General features: G+C 40.6%; 1 protein-coding gene across 1 annotated transcript; it reads right to left on the bottom strand.

Moving 5' to 3' along the window:
* Window positions 1-489: 489 nt before the first annotated feature.
* Window positions 490-21,528, bottom strand: LOC113009304 (plexin-C1-like). The gene is made up of 16 exons (XM_026147525.2): window positions 20,243-21,528; window positions 19,097-19,219; window positions 14,026-14,160; window positions 13,851-13,951; window positions 13,669-13,774; window positions 13,425-13,590; window positions 11,527-11,629; window positions 9,969-10,044; window positions 9,560-9,598; window positions 9,332-9,465; window positions 6,437-6,616; window positions 5,383-5,491; window positions 3,499-3,684; window positions 3,264-3,419; window positions 1,146-1,242; window positions 490-1,019 (listed from the first exon to the last, which is right to left on the bottom strand). The coding sequence occupies exons 1-16, from the start codon at window positions 21,245-21,247 to the stop codon at window positions 964-966; spliced, it is 2,772 nt and encodes a 923-aa protein (XP_026003310.2). The 5' UTR covers window positions 21,248-21,528; the 3' UTR covers window positions 490-963.
* Window positions 21,529-24,905: the final 3,377 nt, after the last annotated feature.

Genomic DNA, 24,905 nt, shown 5'->3' with positions numbered 1-24,905 from the left:
GCATTTTGGACTGATAGAAACAATGTTACCCTACACCCTTCCCATTTGCATGTTTTGAAGGGTGTGGTTGTTTTTTTGTTTTTGAAAGAAGAATGGAAAGAAAAGCACACCAAGACATGGGTCTTTGTCTCTGACCACAGGACGGAGTCAAAGACTCATGAATCTCTGCGGTTATTTTCTCAGCAGTCCACACACACAGAGTGTCTTTAAGTAGTTTTATTGATTTATTTATAGGGCTATTACATGCTATACTATATCGGATACCTCCAAACATGGGTTATTACTAGAGTGCAGCAAAGGAGATATCTATGGTCAGCTCTGGGAAGTTGTTTTTGACACACAAGAAGTGACCAAACAGATGGATGCAAAGTAATAGTAAGGGATCAATAAAGTATTCTGATTCTGATTCTAAATGTTTTAGAAGGCCTACCAGTATTATGGCTTTCTATTGTCTTTCTCTCTCAGGTAATTTCATTCATGGGAAACAAATGTTGTTGCACATATATCAATATTTATTAAATATACAATTACAGTAAAAATACAATTACTTCATATATGATACAGCCAAAGACTGTATCAGGAAAGCAGAAATAGTAGAAGCTGATTTAACAAAATAATTCAACACTGTAGGAAAGCTTTTATTTGCATTCCGGAGGAGATTTAGATCAATAACCCCTTTCAAGCATGATGTAAAGTATAAAACATATATAAAATTAATAAATATATACAACAACTGGAACGCACACCGAACGTTAACCTACAGTATCATAAACTACCTTGAGTTAAGGTCGAATTATGAGGTTGCCAATCAACCAAAATTGAGAAACCTGAAATTTTTTTTGAAAATAAAAAAATAAATACACCTGAATTAAACAACACAGAAATTAATCCCAAGAGAGGGGAAAAACAGACATCAAGACTTCAAATATAATATCACTTGAATACAGAGACGGGCATCGGTGGTCAAAACCCATTCCTATCCGAGCGACTCTTCCGCCACAGATAAATGGCCAACAACACTGAAAGACAAACAGTAACAGATTTGACCTGAGCGGAAAAACTAGAACATCTTCAATTTGCAGTAGAAAAGGTTTTCAGGCGTTTTTAAGAAATTGTGTCCAGGTTTGAAGAAAAAGCCAACTTACCAGCAAGAATACCGGGTATCAGCAGGGAAAGTACTATTGGAAAGACACTGTGTGGTGGAGGATTACTGAGGCTCACTGTCTTGTCACCATACTTTATCTAGAAAACACAAAAACGCATTTCACAGAGGGACGTCTCAACAGAGCACTGGGTCACAGTATTTCCTCTATTACTACCATTTTGAAAGAAATATCAATTTGAAAACGACTGTAGAGAACTGTTGTTATCTCTATGTCTGTTTCATGGTTTTTTGTTTTACTATGTTCGTTCCTTTCATGTCCCAGTTTCATCTCTGTCTTGTCTTCAGCGTCTGTTGTGGAAGTCTTGTCTCTGTGTTTATTTACCTCCCAGAGGTGTCTCTGTTTAGTTTTTTCAGGTTCACGTTCTCGCCGTTTCCTTCCTGTTTTATTTTGATAGTCCCGTGTACATTATATTCAGTTTTGCTTACTATGTCTCATTACTTCAGTCTTCACGTGGTCTTTGTTTTGTTCTCCCCACAAGCTGTGTGATCCATGGGCCCCTGTTGGACGCCAGTCTGTGAGTTACTGGTTTTCGTCTTACCTGAGCTATTTTGAATAGCACATTTTGAGCTCTTAAGCAATAAAGCTATTTTAAAGTTTGTGTTCGTGAGTTTTGAGTCCTGCATTTTCGTCCCACCCTGCCTGCCGCATAGCGAAACCTGACATAAAAGGATTGATTCTCATTAGCTTTCCCTCACTTGTTGTACTGTTTCCGTTCAGGTTGCCAGCCCTCACCTGCTGCCTTCCTGGTGGTGCTCCAGTTTCTCCCAGCGTCCTAGCCTCTTGCTCTCCTGAAGCTTCTAGTGCGATCCCCCTCTTCCATAGGTCACTTGCAGTTTCACCCCGTCTTTCAGATGGATGCTTATTTTCGTATAGGCTGTTTCTTCTGGTATGCCAAATATATGGATGATGCTTCTTCACGATCTTGCTCAAGGTTGTTTTTTTTTTTTCTTGCATCTGCTGTGCATGGCTCAACAACATCACAAGGGCCTCGTTAGCTTCTTTGTGCCACTTTCCTAATTCTGTCACCCAGCACTGCATTTTGCTAAGTTTTGCTATTTCTTCTTGAATTGTTTCCTGAATTTCTCCAAATTTCCTTTTCATAGCATAACTGATGCAAGTTAGTTCTTTTTTTCACTTCACTTTTGACTTCAGCTTTGAATATTTTTAGTTTTTGTGTGAGACTCTGCATGGTCACTGTGCTGTCTTCATGCCTGTGTCCATCTGTCCCGTTGTCTCTCTTCATCCCTTTTCAGCTTGGTTAGCATTTCGTCAGCTTTCTTTGGTTTCTTCTTTTGTTTTCCTCACGCGCATGCATCATTTGAACCGTGTCAGTATTTTTTAAAGTCAGTTCTTCCCAGTCAGTCACGTCTCCCTGTCACTGTTAGTTACTGTTGTCTCTGTGCTCCATGTTCTGTTTCTAAGCCCTCCTTGTGTTCCTGGTGTCTTGACTCTAGTGAAGGTTTAGTTTTTCTGTCTCATGTAGTCTCCGTGTGCTATGTGCTTGGGTCTAAACCTGCCATGTTCCACGTCTCTGTGTCAAGTCTGCTTATGTCTCATGCTTCCTGTTTTACTTTGATAGTCCTTGTCCTATGTCAGTGTATCTAGTTTTGCTTCCCTTTGTCTCATTATGTCTGATTAGTCCCAGCTGTGTTTCCCTCCTTCTCATTCCCTCCTCGTGTATTTAAACCCTGTGTTTGCCTTTTGTCACGTCATACCCTCATGGTTGTGTGATTCTCTGTGTGTTTGGTTCATTAGGTTTCCCAGTTTAGTTTTGCATTGTTTATTTATTCAGCAAATAAAGCTGTTTTCTGAGTTTTGCCTACAAGTCTGCATTTGGGTCCTTTCCTGCCTGCCACACACGACCATTTCATGACATTTTTAAAGGCAAATAGCGCTGATTTGATCTTTTCTTCTGCTAATTGTATTTTAAAGCTCAAAAAAACCCCAAAAAAACAGTAATTTGAAAACATACCAGAAATGTATTTATGGTGTAAATTGTTAGCACAGTACTACACTTCTGAGGACTTTGTAAGATAATAGAGATGTTGTGATGTTATACCTATTATCACATTAATCACACTTAAAAGAAAGATTTACCTTTAAGTCGTAAAATTCTGTGTTGGGTGGCCTTTTAATCCGACAGATAAATAAATCCATCTCTTTGGCCTCCAGGATACAGGGGTGTTCCTGTTTGTCTTGAACGCCCCACACTGATAACTCTTCTTTTGACATCTCCAGGTTGTCTGACTTTTTCTGAAACAACAACAGAAGTCTGATCTTCAGTGAGCTGATGTCATATGTTAGTAGATTGTTTCAACAGACGCAACATTACCTGTATGGTGACGCGTACATCTTCCCCTGTTCTTATAGCCGTGAAGCTGGTAAACTCAGGGTCCGGATAGTAGGTGATGTTTGTGGAGCAGGCCAAGGTTTGATTGGCTACTTTCAAAGACACACTGCTGCTCAAAGTTTTTTCAGCTGCAGGTGTGTCATAGGTGAGACTCTGCAAGGACTTTGACTGTATAACACAGAATGTATTTAGTGTGTGGACAGTACAGCAAGCAGATGATGATGTCAAGGTAAAGCAAGCACAAACACATTTCCAAAAGATTATTTTGTTGAGCATAAAGTGCATCCAGGAAGTATTCACAGCACTTCACTTGTTCCACATTTTGTCATGTTTATTCCAAACATTCCAGCAGCTATTCCTTATTCCAAAATGGATAAAATTCACTTTCAAGACTCTACACACAGTGTACCACAGTGACACAGTGAATGATAGTTGTTTGAACTTATTGCAAATATAGTTTTTTAAATTAAGAATATAACATATACATAAGTATTTCCAGCCTTTTCAGATGTGGGGAAGGGTACAGAAAAGGTCGCAATGAGCAAAAATGCTGGCCTCTTGTATGGAACCACGAGGACTTCATAGTTCTGGCAGCCTGGCCAATCTGAGTCGGGTTAGAAGGGCCACAGTCAGGCAGGAGAACCTTCCAGAAGGACAATCATTTCTGCAGCACCTGAAGAATTCTCAGACCATGAGAACAAAACTCTTCGGTCTGATGAAACAAAGATGGAACTCTTTGGCTTAAATGCAAAGTGTTGGGAGGAAACTAGCACTGCTCATCACCTGCTCATCACCTGGCCGATACTATCCCTACAGTGAAGCATGGTGGTGGCAGAATAATGGTTAGGGTTGAGATGAGATGAATGCAGCGATATGCTGTGACATCCTTGATGATAACCTGCACCAGAGCACTCTGGACATCAGACTGAGGAGGATGCTCATCTTTTGGCAGGAAAACAATGCTAAGCACACAGCCAGGATAACAAAGGAGTGGCTTCAGGACAGTCTGTGAATGTCCTTGGGTGACCCAATTTAGAGCCCAGACCCAACTGAACCTCTCTGAAAATGGCTGTGCACCAATCCTCATCATCCAACCTGATGAGCTGGAGAGGTTCTGCAAAAAACAATGGGAGAGATTTCCCAAAAATAGTTGTGCCAAGCTCATAGTATCATAATCTAAAACAGTTAGGTCTGTAATTGCTGCCAGAGGTGCTTCAACAAAGTGCTGAGCAAAGGCTGAGAATACTTACATGTTATCTTTTTGTTTTTGATAAATTTGCAGGAATTCCAAGCAAATGTATTTCATTTAGTCTTTTTTCGGGTAATGTTTCTAGAATTTTAAATGGAAAATGAATTGAATCCATTTTGGAATGAGGCTGGAACAACTGCAGCGCTCTGAATACTTCCTGGAAGCACGGAGCCTTCAGGAATTCTTGACTAAGAAACTAGAAATATTTACATTTAAGTTGTGTTAAAACTGTAGCTGTAATAAATGTCAGACTGTAAATCCAAAATCCTCTTCATTCCTGCTGCACTGAACCATCTGTCTGACCCTCACTTTCATTTTCTCATTCATATATTCAACAGAAAAGGACACATCAGAGTGCATTAAAGAGATAATGATCGGGAACATGAAAACCTACTTTGCTCATTGTTAACATGAACACTTTTGTAATTAATCGTTCATCTAGACAAAGACGCCAATCGGTTACTCTTTCAGTCACAGCTAATCTCTCTGAAACTTTGTTCACCGAGTGTTTCCCAGGTTTCCCAAGCTAGTGAGTCCATCAACTCAGAGCAGAATGTTAGACTGACGTATTCAATTTATAATAAACAGTCCCATTTCCACTGTGTGTGTCTGCAGACCTGATAGCTGCTGTTTCTGGGAAGCTCGACGTCCTGCTTGGTGTGGCTGTGTTTCACTCCTTCAGCAACCTCCAGGTGTGACCCCATGAGTGTGAGCTTCCTCTTCCCACTGCAAAACACAGAGCAGCATTTATGCAGAGCAGAGAATATGAAAGACTCTTGATCACAGAGAAGTGAGTCATCCTTGGATCCAGCAGATCTCACTGAAGAATAACGAGAAGCTTATTGTTTGATGGACCAGAAAAATAACCATCTGTCTATTTTCTTTCCTGCCAACCTGTTATATTTGTAATAAATAAATAAAACTAACGTAGTTTTAGATTCGGATGATTAACACCGCCTTGACTATCTGCCTCAGGAAGACTCCCCACTTCACTAGCTGGGCCCACGTCCTCATTTTAGGTTTGACAGCGTTGTAGTAGGTAAAAGTGAATGCTTTGATATGACTTGAGCTGTGGTTTGGGGAAGGCCTCGAAGGGGACTGGCGACGGCTCCCTGGCAGATCCCCGTGTACTAAATAGAAGTGAAGACGTTAAAGAATGGAGAACAAGGACGGAGGGAGGGTGGTGCATGTAAACGAGAATGAACAGCTTGCAGAACTGGGGAAACCAGAAGGTTGTCATCTATAGACGAGCGTGTTTGGAAGCGTGGTCCTGCTCCTGAAATTACGATACATAATCTCCAATAAAATGATCTGCAGATGATTTTGATTAATCAGGTTTGTTATTGCACTTCTTCAGAAGATAATTTCTTAGAGACAGTGTGCTCCATATGTCACATTAAATGAGACATATGGAGCACATATGGCTGGGGGGTCATGGTTTGGTCCTGCCTTCGCTATTGTGGTTGAGGGTAGGGACGGCCTTAGGCGTCTGGGGATTCCCAAAGGTGGCCTCCTCAAAAACAACTATCAGCACAAGTTTCTTTTAATCATAATTGCAAAGAAACTGACATTAAGCAAAGAGTTCAAACTCTTTCTGTAACCTCGGCTTCTGGAAGTTGTGGATCTACGATCAGCAGTTATCACTAACGAATTGTGCAAAACTAATTTTACCTCATCCAGCTGCTGCTTGGAGTAATGTTGCCGCAGGATGGCAATGAGCGGTAAGTGATGTTGGCGTCACCATGGCAACTACCATCTTCTAGGATAACACACACACGGACCACACCTTTGATATCTGTGCTGGGAATGTGGAACGTCAGACTGACGCCAGCGTTGTCCCAAATAGGAGACCTGAGCAAAGACACACAGACTCAGTGACATCATCACGACATGCAGAAAACCTTTTTTTGGTTTTTACTAATTTCGTTGTTTGCACCTTAATTTTCAATGCTTAAGTTATTTTATTGTTTTGTGTGGGAGACTTCATTGTGAATTTCACTGCATGCTGTAAACTGCTGTGTTTTTTCTTACTGTGCAGACAACAGTACATTTCTCCTCCTTCTGTTTTACACTCAGAAACCAAACAATCTGCGTTTCAAACTGTGCATCATTTGTCCTAATTTCTGCAAGCCTGAGTCTAAAAGCTCCAAAGCCAAAAAAACATAAATAAAAATCAGCGTGTCCAGTAAAAATGAATATTTGTTGTCAATGAAATCTGTATCAGTGTTTTTTAAACTCATTTTTAACTATTTTGCCATCGATAAGTGCTGGGTGAGAACTCACATATTCCCAAATTGTAGAATATGGTGGTTTGTTACCAGAAATGGGCAGTAACGCGTAATCTGATTACTTTTTTCAGATAACGAGTAAAGTAAGGGATTACTATTGCAAAAACGGTAATTAGATTACCGTTGCTTTCCCGTAGGAACGCTGCATTACTGCGTTACTAAAACCGTGATTTTTTTTTTTTGCGAGAATGTCTCATGACAGTGACGTAAGCAAGTGCGACATTTGTGACAACAGCTGTGTGCAGATCAACAGTGGATCATATATCAGTGCGGGAGAGAGTATGAGCGTGCAGCGTTTAAAGCGTGGAAGTACTGACCTTACTTTGAGTTTGATTCCATAAAAAGTGACAAAAACATTAGTGTCCATCGTGCGTGGGAAGAAAACTTCTTTTTACAGAGAAAAAAACCCCTAAACTTCCAACAAGCACCGAGTAGCTACGACGTAATGGGAAACTCACAGAGAAACTCGCGGATTCTTCCACTGACCGCGGCACACCTGCACCAGGGTAAACCTCCGCCTACCCCACTCCTGCTTTACAGGTGAAAATAGAGCAACAGGACCGCTGAGTCGTTGACTTTATTTATTTTCTGCTGTGTTTTACTTGCATCTATTTGAAAGACTGAGTGTAAACACAAAATATATATATATTTTATGTGCTGGAATGTGCAGAAAATAGGTTTAAATATTAAACAAATTTCTTCCAGTCAGAGAATGTTGCAGATAATTAAATTTTTGCTTGATGCATAAAGTTAAAAGATTAAAACTAATAAACAAGTTTTAAAAAGAGACTTTTCCATTTGATTACATTTTGTATGATGGATTATGCAGAAAAAGTAGAATTGGGCTGAAAGATCTATCGCTCTATCACCTCTTCAGGTTGTAAATCGTGTTTTTAAAAAGTAACTAAGTAAGTAATTACTTTTGAAAATAAGTAATCAGCAAAGTAACGGGATTACTTTTTTGGGGAAGTAATCGGTAATTAGTTACTGATTACTTTTTTCAAGTAACTTGACCAACACTGTTTGTTACAGAGGTGGGACCAAGTCATTGTTTTGCAAGTCAAAAGTAAGTCTGAAGTTTTTATACTCGAGTCAAGAGTCAAGTATCAAGTTCCTGGTAAAGTCTGAAACTTTGAATTTCAAGTCTTTTCAAGTCTTTAAAAGAAAAAAGAAAAAAAATGCAATTATATGCTAAAAAGGAGACCACTTATCTCAACACATGATGAAACACGTGAACTTACAAAATATACACAAAGTTATTCTGAAATTGCACCTCTATAAAATGCAGCTCAATTAAACTTAGCTGTAGGAATAGTCTTCCCCTGAATGAAAATTGCAAAAGCAGAACTTCTATTCAGACAAAAACTGCTGAGATTTCCACAGTAGAAAACAAAGAACCATTGCAGTAAATGTAGTGCGCTGTGATTGGCATGTCCTCTCTCTCCTGCCTAGTCTGTTTGTGCACATATGTATCTGTATGTGTCTATGTCTGAGTGACAGAGTGTGCGTTCCCTGCGTTCAGGTACAGGACCCAATTTCTGAAACAGACCCCGCTCACCATCCACCGACAATTGTGAGATAACAAGCTGCATGTTAGATGCGCTTGTAGAATTGGATTTAAAATAGCATAACAAAAATATCATAGACGTGAAAGCCAAACAATATCATCAACGTAGCCTGGACAACATTTGCTAGTAAGATGAAGTCAGCTATCACATCGTAGCAAAAGAGAAGCACCACCTACTGTTCTTTATGCAACTTCAAATGTCGGACAAAGTTGGAAGTTGTTCCATCTTCGGCTGTGATTCTCTTCTTGCATGTTTTTGCATATTGCATTTCACTTTTTGTTGACTACTTCGTAGTTTATGTACCTGAAAGAAATTCCTCTTGGCAGCATTTTTGGCTTGAGTGTTTTTTTGTTTTTGTTTTTTTTTAAAATCTGGTTAATTTGATTGGCTGTGCAACAGCTCATGCACACAGTACGTAGTGTGGTGAATGAATGAATAAATGGTGCACACTTTTTATATAATATGCTTGTTAAATTTTAGATTTGGAGTAATATAGCAAACCTTTTCAAGCAAACAGGTTCAAGTCCAATTCAAGTCCCAAGTCATTGGTGTAAAAGTCCAAGTCAAGTCACAAGTCTTTTTTCAAGCCATAAAATTAATGACTCGAGTCCGCACCTCTGGTTTGTAATATGGGTGGTGTTCCCCTGGATTAAAATCTGCTCTTTATTCAGTTATTTCTCAGCATCTTAGTGATCTGTACAGTGACTCACTCTTTTGGAGTACATTCAGCATGCGTCTGGATCCTCACTCGTGTTACAAAACCAAGGTTTTGACCTGATAACACCGCATGGTTACTCCCATAGAAAGACACCACACTGGGAGTGATGGAGTAGATCTCCGGCCCCTGGCAGCAACACACAAAAATAATCAGATCATTTAGTTTCCTTCTGCTGACATCATGACCTCTACTGGATGGGGATAATGAGGATCAGACTCACAGATTTCTTCCCAGACTCCAAATCGTTGCAAGCTCTGTCCTGCGGGAGGGATACAGCACTTAGCATCTGCACAGCACTATAATCTATCAGGACTGACCTAGGACCTGTTGTAGCTAACGTTAGTTTAGTTCAAAAAGAGGAGTAAACAGAAAACTGCTAATAAAAGTATTGACATTTTTTTTATAATCTAGACATGTAAATCATTGTACTGATGAAGCAATAAGCACTTGGTGAATAACATTTTTTAAGTTAAAAAAATCGTTCTTTAGCATCTCTGGTGTATGTTTAATAGTTTCATTTTCTACCATCAATCCCATGTTTCTTGCTCAATGTTAAAAGTGATGACTTTAAAATAATGTAGCACAGACTGATATGAAGTATGAAAATTCAGAAAATCAGTCATTAGTACATCAGTCTTTCCTTGGTTAGCCCAGGAACAGCTGTTTTTGTTCCATCCACAACCAGCTTTGATGCACTCCTGACACCTGGACAGGAGACATATTGGAGATGAGATGAACAAAATAAAAGGTGTAATCACAAAAAAGATGAGCATGAAGAAGAGACGGGAAACAGCTTTCTTTTTACTCTGACTGTGAGTTGTTTCAGTCATTTAAGGTGATCAGACTTTCTGTGTGTGGGACTAAAAAAAGGACCAGATTCAGTAACAAGTCACATTTTGTCTTAAGTATAAAACATCGTGGACACTGATCTGATATCATAAAAGACAGCTGTGGTTTTGTTATAACAAATGTTTTACTGACATCAGGTGAGAATTACAGGTTGGCAACCAAAACACTGCATAGGATTGTTTGACTGTGTCTTATTGATTTTTACTCACTGAAAACAGGAAAAATATTTTTAAAATCCCATCTAGTCAAGTTTTCTTGCAAACCTCATTTTTTAAATGTAATTAAGTGTACAATTAAGCAGTCAAAATCTGGTATCCTATACTTGAGTAAAAAAAAAAACATTTCCAATAATGATTTCTTACATTAATTTGATATTTCTAACACAAGAGAAATACACATAGAAAATGCGAGGAAATAAGGGGGGTCAGTAGGAGGGGGGTCCGGTGGCAGTGTGAGGATCTCAGATGATCGCGTCCTAACAGGTTTAGTTTGTTCACAGTGAAAGTAAGGAATCTCAGAGAAATTATGCCGAGTTAATTGGAATAAAATATTGATTTTTTTCATCGCGGTTGCGCTTTTTTAAAAAATGTAAATTTCTCTTGTTTTGCAAACAAAACTGTATGTGAGGGAAATGGAGATCAGTTTTGGATTCAGCACCCTACAAAACATAAAATTTTACCAAAAATATTCCTTGCAGCTGAAAATGTTTTTTTGCAGACGTGTCTGCGCTCACACGTCTGGTAGGACTCGCCGAGACAAGAGGAAAGCAGTCGAGGAATCGAGGATGCGACGACTCTCGTACTTTTCATGTGTCTTTTATCTAATATCTCATTTATTAATTTTATTAATTTCTTATATTTTAGTCTCTGCTTTAATCTTGGCATGCACTTCAGTGAGAACTGCAGAAACATTCAGTCTGCGTTATTCTGCAGGAATTAAGGGGGAAACCGGCTGATGTTCTGACTACAGCTGAATTTAGGAAGCTGTGTTAGTTTACTGTGCTGACTAACAACATCTAACAATAATGATGATGTTGCTCTGGGGAAACTCCAGACCACAGCACATTGCGAGTGCTCACTTGATAAAAATTCCTGTCTAAAAAGTCTCTGTACACCTCCAGACGTCCTTTTTGTCTTGACGATGGCTATACTACACCAAAATAAAGACCACTCGCTAACAACGTCTGATACAGTTACAATTATTAAACTTTTCTAGCTTTGGTCATGAAGGTTTCATTCTCTCTGATTTCTAACCGTGACCTGATTGTCTGATCTGTCTGATGTACTGTAGTCTGTCCACAGTGAGTCGTTGAATTCTTTCTGATATTGATGGACTTACAACACGAAACTTGGCGCTCCCCTGATGTTAGAGCAGTCGTTTAACCTCAGTCGTTGTGACAGTGGTGATGTCCCAAGTCTGAATTTTACTGTGACATCAAGGCCTGTAAATTTAAAAAAAAAACTTACGATGAATGTCAGTGTCTCTGTTATTACAGGGAGTGCAGAATTATTAGGCAAATGAGTATTTTGTCCACATCATCCTCTTCATGCATGTTGTCTTACTCCAAGCTGTATAGGCTCGAAAGCCTACTACCAATTAAGCATATTAGGTGATGTGCATCTCTGTAATGAGAAGGGGTGTGGTCTAATGACATCAACAGCCTATATCAGGTGTGCATAATTATTAGGCAACGTCCTTTCCTTTGGCAAAATGGGTCAAAAGAAGGACTTGACAGGCTCAGAAAAGTCAAAACTAGTGAGATATCTTGCAGAGGGATGCAGCAGTCTCAAAATTGCAAAGCTTCTGAAGCGTGATCATCGAACAATCAAGTGTTTCATTCAAAATAGTCAACAGGGTCGCAAGAAGCGTGTGGAAAAACCAAGGCGCAAAATAACTGCCCATGAACTGAGAAAAGTCAAGCGTGCAGCTGCCAAGATGCCACTTGCCACAAGTTTGGCCATAATTCAGAGCTGCAACATCACTGGAGTGCCCAAAAGCACAAGGTGTGCAATACTCAGAGACATGGCCAAGGTAAGAAAGGCTGAAAGACGACCACCACTGAACAAGACACACAAGCTGAAACGTCAAGACTGGGCCAAGAAATATCTCAAGACTGGTTTTTCTAAGGTTTTATGGACTGATGAAATGAGAGTGAGTCTTGATGGGCCAGATGGATGGGCCCGTGGCTGGATTGGTAAAGGGCAGAGAGCTCCAGTCCGACTCAGACGCCAGCAAGGTGGAGGTGGAGTACTGGTTTGGGCTGGTATCATCAAAGATGAGCTTGTGGGGCCTTTTCGGGTTGAGGATGGAGTCAAGCTCAACTCCCAGTCCTACTGCCAGTTTCTGGAAGACACCTTCTTCAAGCAGTGGTCCAGGAAGAAGTCTGCATCCTTCAAGAAAAACATGATTTTCATGCAGGACAATGCTCCATCACACGCGTCCAAGTACTCCACAGCGTGGCTGGCAAGAAAGGGTATAAAAGAAGAGAAACTAATGACATGGCCACCTTGTTCACCTGATCTGAACCCCATTGAGAACCTGTGGTCCATCATCAAGTGTGAGATTTACAAGGAGGGAAAACAGTACACCTCTCTGAACAGTGTCTGGGAGGCTGTGGTTGCTGCTGCACGCAATGTTGATGGTGAACAGATCAAAACACTGACAGAATCCATGGATGGCAGGCTTTTGAGTGTCCTTGCAAAGAAAGGTGGCTATATTGGTCGCTGATTTGTTTTTGTTTTGTTTTTGAATGTCAGAAATGTATATTTGTGAATGTGGAGATGTTATATTGGTTTCACTGGTAAAAAGAAATAATTGAAATGGGTATATATTTGTTTTTTGTTAAGTTGCCTAATAATTATGCACAGTAATAGTCACCTGCACACACAGATATCCCCCTAAAATAGCTAAAACTAAAAACAAACTAAAAACTACTTCCAAAAACATTCAGCTTTGATATTAATGAGTTTTTTGGGTTCATTGAGAACATGGTTGTTGTTCAATAATAAAATTATTCCTCAAAAATACAACCTGCCTAATAATTCTGCACTCCCTGTAGTGATATGTCTGTTTTAATGAGCTGAGCCAGTATATAATAATAAACAGAGTCAGAGAACCTCTATCATTATATCTGAGTATAATATATTTTCTTATGTTGGCAAATGTTGCAAATCAATAAACAACTTTTACTGTGAAGTGTTTTTAATTCTTGGAATTATTTCTGAAAAGCCACTGACCATCAGCAGGAAGTGTACGATCAGACAGGATGCAGGTGCAATGTGGGAACTGTGGAGGAGGGCTATTTGAAACACAAATCGAGCCAGACCTTGCAGCAAACTGACAGGCAAACCTCGATGACACTTCTTCACCCACAGTCAGGTGTGTGTGGACTTTTAGTGAGATCTGAAAATGAAGAACAAAACTGACAAATAACTGAAAGCCACAAATGGTTACAGTCCCGAGTGTGTTTGTAAGCTGCACCTGTCCGGTTGTGTCCTTTTCTACTCTGTGGGAAATCATTTTGTGTTGGGACTCATCAGGAATGGACAGCCAGTCTGAATCTGTGCAGTCATCTTCAAATGTGCAGCTACGAGAAGAAAAAGTAATCATCACCAAGTTCAGAATTGTTTGAAGACGTCAGCTGCACGTGTTGTTTCTCTCACCTGCGTTTAGAGCTACACCACACACAGTATGGATCCTGTGCAGACCAACACTCCTGCAGATTTGTGTACGTGCTGCACTTTGACACAGGAACTCGCTTTATCTAGAACAACAAACACTGTCAAATGCAGCACAGGTACATGTGACGTTCAGATAATCTGTAAAAAATATAAGTACCTGGTTACTAAATGGCACATACACATGTTTCTGATCCACTGGATCCAGATGTAATTTGGGAAACACTTTGCGGTCATCACTGGTCCTGTAGAGCACCGTGGGACAGCCAGCGTGATAGTTCCTGTCCACAGACAGCTGACAACAAGAAGGAGGTTTTGCCAAATTTGCCTTTGAACACTGGGTTAAAACTAATAACGGGATCACACCAGCGCAGAAATAAAAAACAATGTGTAGAAAACACTGCTACTGTTTTAGAGAACTCTTTGTTGCTGCCTAATTTCATCACATCCTCCAACTGTCATTGTGTTGCTCAGTGTATGAGTCAGAGTGATTAAATTTCTGACCCCATGAAAAATTTCATGTAGTCACAAAATATATTTGGGTCTTAAAATGAAGGTGATGCAGCTTTTTAAATGTAAATTAACAGCTTTAATAATAGCTGTAAATACGCTTTTTAAACTTTGTCTCCAAAAACAGACAATATGAAAAATAGGATAAACATGAATTCAGGATACTCAGGCGTAAAGAGATGTGTAGAGATGTCATGGTGAGTGTGAGAGTGCAAGGGAAACAAAAGGTGATAAAATGATCAGACACTGACATGAGACCAGTGGAACATGTGGGAGTCCACCGTGAGTCAGCAGCTCTGGTGTGATAGTTTTTCTGTTTGGTCCCCTCTGCAGACCTGATCACAAGGCACCAACCTCGAGCATGATCTCAAAACAACCCCCAGATCCAAGTTAAAGAAACCCGGTCTACAAGCTGGTTGGCGGTCATGTTAGAGTGATACCGCCAACTTTTGAGGGTTGTACAGATTGGGTCATATCAGCACAGACATTTAAAAAATACATTTAATTTTAAATAGTACAAAGACAATAAATACATTTTTTGAAGCAAAGAAAATTTAATAAAAAAAATGAACACTGACCATTATATCCTTTTTTGAACTGGATGCCAATACATTTTTTTTTTAAAGTTACAAAAACAGGAACAAAATTTTAAAAAAAAATATTAGTGGAACATCTCACAACTCATTAAAAGTTTATAGTGATTAAAACCAGTTCAGAGTCCACTTCTAAGGCCTGTAACAGCTATATTGTAGGTGTTACCGTAAAGTTAAACCTGTTTTAGGCTGGACTGTTTTCAACCAGGTCATATTTTGTTTATATTTCAGGTCCTTTTAATATGTCTGCTGTTTACCTCAGCAATACACCACATCTAATTACTCTGGAGGAGGCTGTAAAACTTTGTGAAAGTCCATTTGGAGTCCATAAGTCAGTAAAGCTCAGTTATGGCAGTGATAATGAGACAAGTTTTTGAGGATATCCTGAACTTTTCTGTAGGCGAGTGCTGCTAGTTTTGCTGCTGTTAGCAGCTGTTAGCCTCTTTTAGCTGCTGTTAGCCTACATTTGTGAAACTTTCTTTGAAGTGGATCTAATACTGTTGATCTCAGACACTTAATGAAGAAACTCTAATATGATGTGAGAATGTTATCAAACTGTAAAGTGGGATTTTTAGGACTATTGAGCCTAAATTAGCTGGCATAATCTCACCTGATAACCACCTGTTGTTGTTTAGCTGCCACAAATAAACGCCTCCTTTTATGTATTTTTAATGGATGATGTCTAAGTTCATAAGAATGTATCACTTTGGTTGAAGACGTAATGGCACACTTTCTTGTATAACTGATGAGCACAACGTTCTTTTTTCTATTAAATTACCTAAAAATACTTCATGTACCTTTAAAAGAAGATAACATAAGGTCTGAGAAAGTGGACATATTTTATTGTTTGTGATCAGTTCACTTTCTTTGCATGTATGAACACAAATGTCATACTGCGACCATAATGACCTTTAATTGACAAACATTTTATATTGCAATTAAGCCAAATAAAGTATTACAGTTGGTATCCATGCTAAAGGTCTGGGTGTTAAAAATGATGGTGAGGGTAACATGGAGCCTCATGGCAGCATTTCAAATGTTGAAACAAACACTTCCATTAAACTCTCAGATCGATTAAGCAATGTCTCAGAGTGCAGCAAATCTGTCTCCTCCTCTTCTCGTATTCAACCACAAACAGAAATGAATGCACTCATGATCCATGCTGCTTCCTTAGAAGAAGCCATGCTCTATATAGCAGAATGACTAAGAAGCAGAAAAGAACAGTTTTGCAATAAAATAGAAATATCTGCAGCAAACAGCAGCGGTGCTGAATGCTGAGATCATGGCAACGTTTCAGAGGCCCACTCAGATGTAATGGTGTCATATTTCTAAACAGGATCAGCACGAATGCTGCAAGATAGTGACCGGAAAAGGAGTCGTGTCATCAGAAACATTTACTGTCTGCCAGCATCCAGTTAGAAAAACACTTTAGAACACTTTACTCCGTCGAATTCCTCTAGAATTAAATGAAATTGTTACATTGTGACAGTTACACAGTAGTGTAAGGAATTTAAAGTATTGTGTAACTTCAGGTAATATAGAGGAAAAGAGACACAAATTAAATTATTAGCAATTTTAAGTAATGCAAAAATAATTTTAAGCAGTAAGTAATTTACAGGTGTTTTAATGGAAAAAGATATACAATGTATATAAGACCCCCCTCTGCCTCCCTGTGGGTTGGTATGTCTGTGTTCTTTCTCAAGATTGGCTCTTCTACAAGAGGCCTGGGAATCTGGGGGCAGTGCTTAGCTTAGCTGTCCCAAGGACTTTACTCTTCTGAACAGAGATCTCTGATGTTGTGCCTGGAATCTACTGAAGCCGTTCTTCCAATTTGGGGGCTACAACTCCTAATGCTCCTGTTACCACAGAGAGCACTTTGGTTTTTCTCTTTTTTCTCACTCTCCTTCCCGACCTTGCTGTCTGCCAGGATGTGGCAAACCCAGCGGTTATTCAAAAGAAAACAATTGCATTTTTTGTTCCTTGTCAACCACCACATTGTCTGGTTGGTTTCCATTGGATCTTGGGGACTTCAGGTGGGGAAAAGGTCTTCCTGTACACTGTCCCAGGCACTTGGTTGTGCTTCTCAGTGTACACAGCTTTCATCTTACATCCTGCTACTTTGTACTGAATAGTCACTGGGGTACCTTTGGCCAGCCTGCAACTTGGGTCCTGTCAGGTGTAGTGGACTCCTACATGATCATGGCAGCACAAGAACAACCATAACTACAAGATCAGAGGCCGTGTCCTTTAAGCTGGCCTTTTTACCGGCTGGCAGGATTTCACTTTGTCTACCTGTCGGTGGTACGGCCTATGCAGGGGTTTGCTCGTCCAGGATAGTTCCTCCTCCTGTTCCTCATTAACATGTGTCTTCAACTGCCGAGGCAGTCTTGAAGCAGTTAGTCTTTAGGGACCACCTCTCTGATGTATTTGAGGATGCTCCATGTTCCATTCTGGCTCTGACACTCGCTGATCCTCACCCTCCCGCTTCCCATTGCTAGTAACATGGAGATATCTGTACATTGTGAGGAGTTTTCGTATTTTGATTTCAGTGGCATCCTCCTCCTCCTATGGCCAGCTTATTATTCTATCTGGGTGTCTAATGACTGTCAGGGCCTATGTATTTGTAGTTTTAATCCCAACACTTTTTACCACTCAGTTGGCTGCTCAGTACACATCTTGTCTACTTGAGGTACTTGACTGTGGCTGACCTTTGTGCATTTCTGTCATGTTTCCTGTTGACCTGTGGGATATCCAGGTACTTGTATCCTTTATGTCTGCTTCTCTGCCCTCTGGCAACTCCATCACCTTCACTCTCTTTGCAATCATTCATTGTAAAGGAGCTGACTGATGATCGCTTCACTCCTGAATTAATGTCCGTATCAGCTCTCTGCAATAAGCTGGCTTAGAGGGTTGAGGTCTATGCAAAAGCAGTAGGTACAGTGCATCACCTAGATATGTTTGAAACTTTATGGTGACATGAGTGATTGCCTTTGGGGTTGTTGAATGAATGTTCTTAGTGCACTGTTAGTCTGATACAGTGCCAAGCACTCCAGTGTTTGCGTGTGGGGCACTGAGTGACAGGCTTTCTCGTAGTCAGTGCAGCGGTGTTTAGGGTGGTCTGCCTGGTCTAAGAGTCTTGGTGCACTGCTCTGTCAAACAGGAGTAGATGCCTTCATCCTGTTTTTATTTCTGAGCAAGTGTTCACTTGCCTTTCATGGAATGCTGCTAGCGACTTCAGCCAGTTCTTCTTCTTCCAGTATTACTCAGTTGCAGTTCAGGGTGCATCTGTTCCCATGTTATTATTTCGTTGTAGCTGGGAGAACAGAACTGGAGCTTTGGAGAACAGACCATTTATTGTTTATTTCTTCAGCTTAGTGGCTTGAGCTGTGAGCCTTTGTTTGGCAGCTTTCAGAGTCGCACTTATGTACTTATATTGTACTTCATATTCATCTATTCATCATGCTTCTCATTGAACCATTCTGCATCTCGGTAAACTGACTAACATTGTTCCAGACTTCCTTGATTGTGGTTTCAAGCTTTCTTCCCTTCCTATATAGATGTTTGACCTGACACTCATGTGCTTCTCAGATTACTGTGGTAGTATGAGCTCCCTGTTTCACATTTGTAAACTGTGCCAGTGCATCGGGGTAGTCTGTCTTGTTTGGGTGGCTACCCTAAGTCAGAGATTCATCTGCTGAAAATCACTTCACTAACTGACATCAGTAGCATCTATCTAACTTTGTGGGAGTGGCAAGAGAACTCAGTTAATCTTTGGCTTTATTAGATCACAGTAAAATGCAAGAGACTATGGCAGAGGAAGGCATTACATGGAGCTGCATTCCTCCATCCATTAAAGCCATTAAGCTACTATTATAATTTATACATGAGTGTAAATGCACCCTGAAAGAAAATACTTTAGTAAATATAGTAAATATTGTGTCAAGCAAGCACAATATGATTCTTTAACGATGTGAGTGAGCTGTCAATACAGAATCTCTGCTGAATGGGGTTTTTTTTGTCAACTACATGAAAGCAGGTGGAGGATGATGAGTGATGGAGGAGAATCCAAGCAGAAGGCAGTGTTAGATACTTATTTCTATTAACTGATATCTATTACTTAATACACACCTTAATGAGCTGCCCGTCTCCTGTCCCAATGAAGAAAACCATCCAGCCTCTCTGCCTCACTGCCAGCACAGAGGTCATGGAGCTGTGCCTGAAGAGCACTGCCTTCGGTTTCAGGATCTTTGGCTGAAAAACAGGCAACCAGCAGATCGGATATTTACAAATAACTAACCAGAAGAAGTACTGAAAGTACCTGATATAGAAATAGCATCTCATTACTCAAAGTCTAAAAAAAGCCTTGTGTTGTTGTGCCATCAAAGTGACCTCTATTTATTCACTTTGTATTTTTGTCTTGTCAAAAAATTAAGTGCTAGCAAATACTTCGTAGTGCCAGTTGAAAATTAAGAAGTACATAATGTGGCAACATGTCACGTGTACTGTTTTAGGGTTTTTTCTTTTCTTTTTTTTTATTACATCATGTGTACAGTTTAAAAATTAGCCTTAAAGAATCAATGGAACTAAACTTTTTTATAGATCATTTCTGTTTACATACATTTACTTAATTGAATACTAATTAGATGCAGTTTCACACACAACACGTCTTGTCTAAACAGAATGATCTCCCATCCACAGCTGCTAAAATCCAGAGAGTTGTGCTGGTCAGCAGCTGCAGCAACATGGTTTCTACTTACAGTTTGGAAAACTAATATTCTGATAATGAATCAATATGAGGTCCTATGAATGCACAGCACCAACTCTACAGAAGGCTTAAGCTGGTCTGTATACTTTATGGTTTTTAATAAATCAAACATCTTCACATGAACCAGCAGACAACACAGTACTTTAAATACCTCAGAATCCTTATTCAGTCATGACTTTTAGTTCATTTTTTACAATATGAGGCCCTGGATTTTTTTTCTGTTTTCTAAAGTCTAAATATTTTTAAAACTTTTAATGGAATATTTTGTGTCATTTATTTGATTCGTCGCTGTTATTTTAGTTCCACCATAATTATTTTTTGTTTAGTTTAATAATACAGTAGATTGTGTCCCTGCACATTTCTTACAGTTGTTATGTCTTTTTGATGCCACATAACAATGACTTAATGCTACTTTCTACAAACCAGAGAAAAAAATGGGACAGGTGGAAACAGTTTCAACACAAAAAATAACCATTAAAAAAATAAACTTAAGTTATTCAGCGACCCACCGTCACTTCTGTTGGCGCAGAGGTGTAGAAGTCTGGATCTCTGTCGGTGTTCGTGCTGTAATCAGGGCTGATGTCAAACACCATCAGCTCGGTGTCGGTGTCTCCTCCATCGATACCGAACACGCCGCTCCAAAGCACCGGCTGCTCCCCCGGGATGACCGAGGAGGCCACGAGTCTGCTGCGTTCACCGTTAGAGACACTGAGAGTCGCGCCCCGCAGAGACCTGAGTGTGTCAGTTTTACTTTTATCGCCTTCGAGCCAAATGAGACGGACTCTGTTTGTTCGAGCTGAGAGCACGTTGGAGAACAGATAGATGGTTGAACTGATCTGAAACCCGTCAACAAACTCCACGTCACCTTTACTTTTGATCCCAGGTTCGCCCGAAGCTCCATCAGTCACAGAAAAAATACCTCCACCCTGTTTGTTATCCGTATTCTGAAGCTTGACAGCCTGCTGATTGATACCACACTTGTTGTTTTCGGGCTGTTCTTTGTTTTGTTGGATCGCGGTCAGAATGTAAGCGTCGGTCTGAGTTTTCTTCTTCACATCCACCAGAAAGCTGACAGACCTGCTGCTGTTCTTCAGAGGTCCCACCTGGAAGTGTTCCCTGTACAGAAGGTTGGAGATGTTCTTCAGGTCCAGAATCTCGCAGTAACCGCAGTCATCGTCAGTCACACCGCAGCTGATCAGAGAGTCATTCTTTGTGAATGGCAACAGCACGTTGATGCTGAAAGTTGCGTTCCACTCAGCTGCCTCAGAAACCCGGTAAAACTGGACATCATCCTGCTGGTTTCCGGTCTTTAAGATTCCTCTCTGGGTCAGACTGTTGATCAGACTCAGGCCGTGGCTCAGCTGGTACAGCCTCTCCTTTGTGGCGACGTAAAGTGTGTTTGAGGTCACGGCGAACTGACGGATGTCTCCATTAAACGTGAAGCCTCCATCCTCCTCCAGGCACAAACCCGGTTCTCCGCAGAGAACAGAAAGCAGAGCGAGCAGCAGGATCATCTTGAACCTACAGCAATACTTCCTCTACACAGCGAAGTCTGGCACGGCACTCGGCTCTCTCTCTCTGACGTGGTGTCTCAAGACTTGTGCGTAAAAGCGCAGCGTGGGTCTAAAAGCTGAGACGAATACTGCCTTCCGAAACGTCAGAACAAAGCCTGTTCGGCTTTTTTTACATCCTGTCAGAAATTATATCTAAGAGACAAGTTAACAGTAGCAGCCTCTCTCTCGGTGCCATGAAGTCAGAAAAAACTAAGGAAGACAAGACACATCCTCTTTCTGACGTGCACAGTTGTCTAAAGTGTGCAACCTTTTAAGAGCAGCACTCTCTCAGTGTCTTCATTTCCGAAAAAAAGTTTCGCTTTGTACCCCTGCGGTGAAAAGGAAGTAGTTCAGCGTTGTATTCTTATGGCAATATTTCGCTGCATATGTGTTTGTGAGTACAATAGCCAGAAATAGTTACAACTATACCCGGTCTCCCCTGTTTCTGGCATTTGTTGCTTTCGAGCTCTTTTAAAGTAGTGGATGCAAAATGTAATGCAAACTATTTACATGTCTCTGCTGTTAAATAGTACAGCTATTTTCTCAGCAATACAATTAGTAGGGGAGAGCGGGGTAAGTTGTCACACTGTTCATAACTCCAACACTAGAGGCTCTATCTCAAAAATGAAATAGCCACTTTGTGTGACTTCTTCTTCTATAGTCAACCTCCTGTTCACATGTAGTCAAGACTGCTCTAATCTGAGGTGAGCACATCTTTTTTATTTTTTTGACCTAAAAGGAAAAATAAATCACTTTAAATTTTCGTCAGTACAACTTTGTTAGGTATAGATGTTACAAATTATTATTTTACACAAAATAGAGGAGACATTAACGTGTCTTTTGATACTTCAGCTGATGTGCTATGTTGAGCTAACCCTGACATTTAGCCAAAATTAGCATAAATGTCAGTTTGGGGCAAGTTGTCTCATTAACTTTGGGGCAAGTCGTCACATGTGACAACTTGCCCCAGTACAAATAAATGCTCCAAAAAATTGATATTGTAATTCATTTGTATTTGTAATAAGGTTTTTGAAGAAAGGAAGGAGAGGCAGGAATTAAGGAAGGAAGGAAGGAAGAAAGTAAGATGGTTCGAAATTATCAACGAAAGAGAGCGTGGCAGAACACCACCTGACATTATGTTAAAGGCAGTCAGGCAGGTAAAGATGCAGAACAAATCAATCAGAAGTACAGCAAAGGATTTTGACATAAATTACCGTACTCTAACTCGGTATTGTCAAAAGATTACCAGAGAAGAAATTGAAAGTCAGACAGCCATGCCAACAACAATGGTTGGTTATACAACGCCAAGGAAGATTTTTTCCCCTGATTTGGAAAAGCAGCTTGTTGAATATATTACTAGGTCAGCTGACATTTATTTTGGTCTGTCACCAAGTGAGGTCAGAAAGCTTGCCTACCAGTTTGCTGTGGCACACGAACTGAAGTTTGTGCCTTTGTGGGCAGAAAAAGAAAAGGCCAGCAATGAGTGGTTTACAGGCTTTTTAAAGCAGCATACAACATTGTCACTGAGAAAGCCAGAAGCAACTAGCCTTGCCAGGGCAAGTAGCTTCAACAGAGAGAATGTCAATGCTTTCTTTGACAACTTAGAGAAAGTGTTATGCAAATATGAGTTTGGACCAGGAGACATTTGGAATGTTGATGAAACTGGGGTCACCACTGTACATAAACCAGACAAAGTGTTGGCCAGACGTGGATTCAAACAAGTAGGGTCATTGACCTCTGCTGAAAGGGGAACCCTTGTCACACTGGCCTGTGCTGTCTCAGCCATAGGGAATAGTTTACCTCCATACTTTATTTTCCCACGTGTCCACTTCCATGACCATTTCCTGATCAACGGGCCACCTGGCAGCAAAGGAGGGGCAAATTCCTCTGGATGGATGAAAGACACACACTTTGTTGACTTCCTGCAACATTTCAATGAACATACAAAGTGTTCAAAGGAGAAGCCCTGTTTACTCCTTTTGGACAACCACGAGTCTCATCTGTCCATTGATGGACTCAATTATGCCAAAGAAAATGGCATAATCATGCTGTCATTCCCACCCCACTGCTCACATCGGCTCCAACCATTAGACAGGTCTGTCTGCGGGCCACTAAAGAGGCACATCAACAGCACGTGTGATGCCTGGATGAGGAACAACCCTGGGAAGACAATGTCCATTTATGACATTCCTGGGATTGTGGCAATTGCATATCCTCTGGCTGCAACCCCATTGAACATTCAGGCTGGTTTTAGGGTGGCTGGGATTCAACCTTACAACAGAAATGTATTTCTGGAAGCCGAGTTTGCACCATCCTACATCACAGATCGCCCTATTCCGGACCCTGCCCTGCCAGGCCCCAGCACCACCTCTGCACTGCCAGGCCCCAGCACCACCTCTGCACTGCCAGGCCCCAGCACCACCTCTGCACTGCCAGGCCCCAGCACTACCTCTGCACTGCCAGGCCCCAGCACCACCTCTGCACTGCCAGGCCCCAGCACTATCTCTGCACTGCCAGGCCCCAGCACCAACTCTGCACTGCTAGGCCCCAGCACCAACTCTGCACTGCTAGGCCCCAGCACCAACTCTGAACTGCCAAGCTCCAGCACCATCTCTATCACGAGCTCACCCTTACCCAGCACTGCAATTACTGACAGCGGACTACCAACTCCAGAGGACATCCGGCCATATCCAAAAGCTGGCCGCCGAAAACCATCCAGCAAAGGAAGAAAACAACGCAAATCAGCAATTCTAACCGACACGCCAGTGAAGCAGCAACTAGAAAAAGAAAAGAATAAGGCTGAATCTAGCAAAAAGCTGTTTCAAAAGAGAGGGACGCGAGGGGGGAAAACATCTGGACCTATGAAGAACAACGCAGCTAAAAGAAGAAAAATAATTCAAGAGTCATCATCAGATGATGAAGAGTGCTTCTGCCTTGTCTGTGTGGAGCCATTTTCAAACAGTTGTCCAAAAGAGACCTGGGTAAAATGCGTAAAATGCAACTAATGGGCCCATGATGCTTGCACCTCAGGCCAGGCAATTTATGTGTGCCAGAATTGTGACTCTGAAGTTGAGTCTGATTAATCAGAAATAGGGCATCTGTTTTGTTCAGAGGATAAACATGTTAAGTAAAGCAAGTTATTTGCAGCATTCCATTCATGGATGATGGATTTATGTGCAAGCCAGAGAACATTTGAGTTTAAAGTTCAAACTAAAGTTTTCTTTCTACTTAATGTTTTGATTAAAATGTGTATTGGATTGAAATAATTGTTTTTTTCCAAATTCTCTTGGCATAATTGTTCAAATTTCCAGTTTTGGTTTGAATTTAACAATTAAAATCAATAATCACAATTAAGTATTTGTGTTCTTATTTTAAGATAATCTAGTGTGACAACTTACCTGCCGATGGGGCAAATTGTCACAAGTACACATTCTCCATTCAACAGTCTACAACTCCGTAATGAGATAAGATATGAAAATGTAATGAATACATCATATGTGCCCGAGACTTCCTTCTTTCATTTGGTGAAACATTTATTACGTTGTGATGTATGGTGCTCAGTAAGAGTTAGTCAGTGTGAAAAGTGTGACAACTTACCCCGCTCTCCCCTACTTGCATG

The sequence above is a fragment of the Astatotilapia calliptera genome, chromosome 17 (genome assembly GCF_964374335.1).
Source record: "Astatotilapia calliptera chromosome 17, fAstCal68.1, whole genome shotgun sequence".
Lineage (NCBI taxonomy): Eukaryota > Metazoa > Chordata > Actinopteri > Cichliformes > Cichlidae > Astatotilapia > Astatotilapia calliptera.
This window is presented reverse-complemented; position numbering and strand designations above follow the sequence as displayed.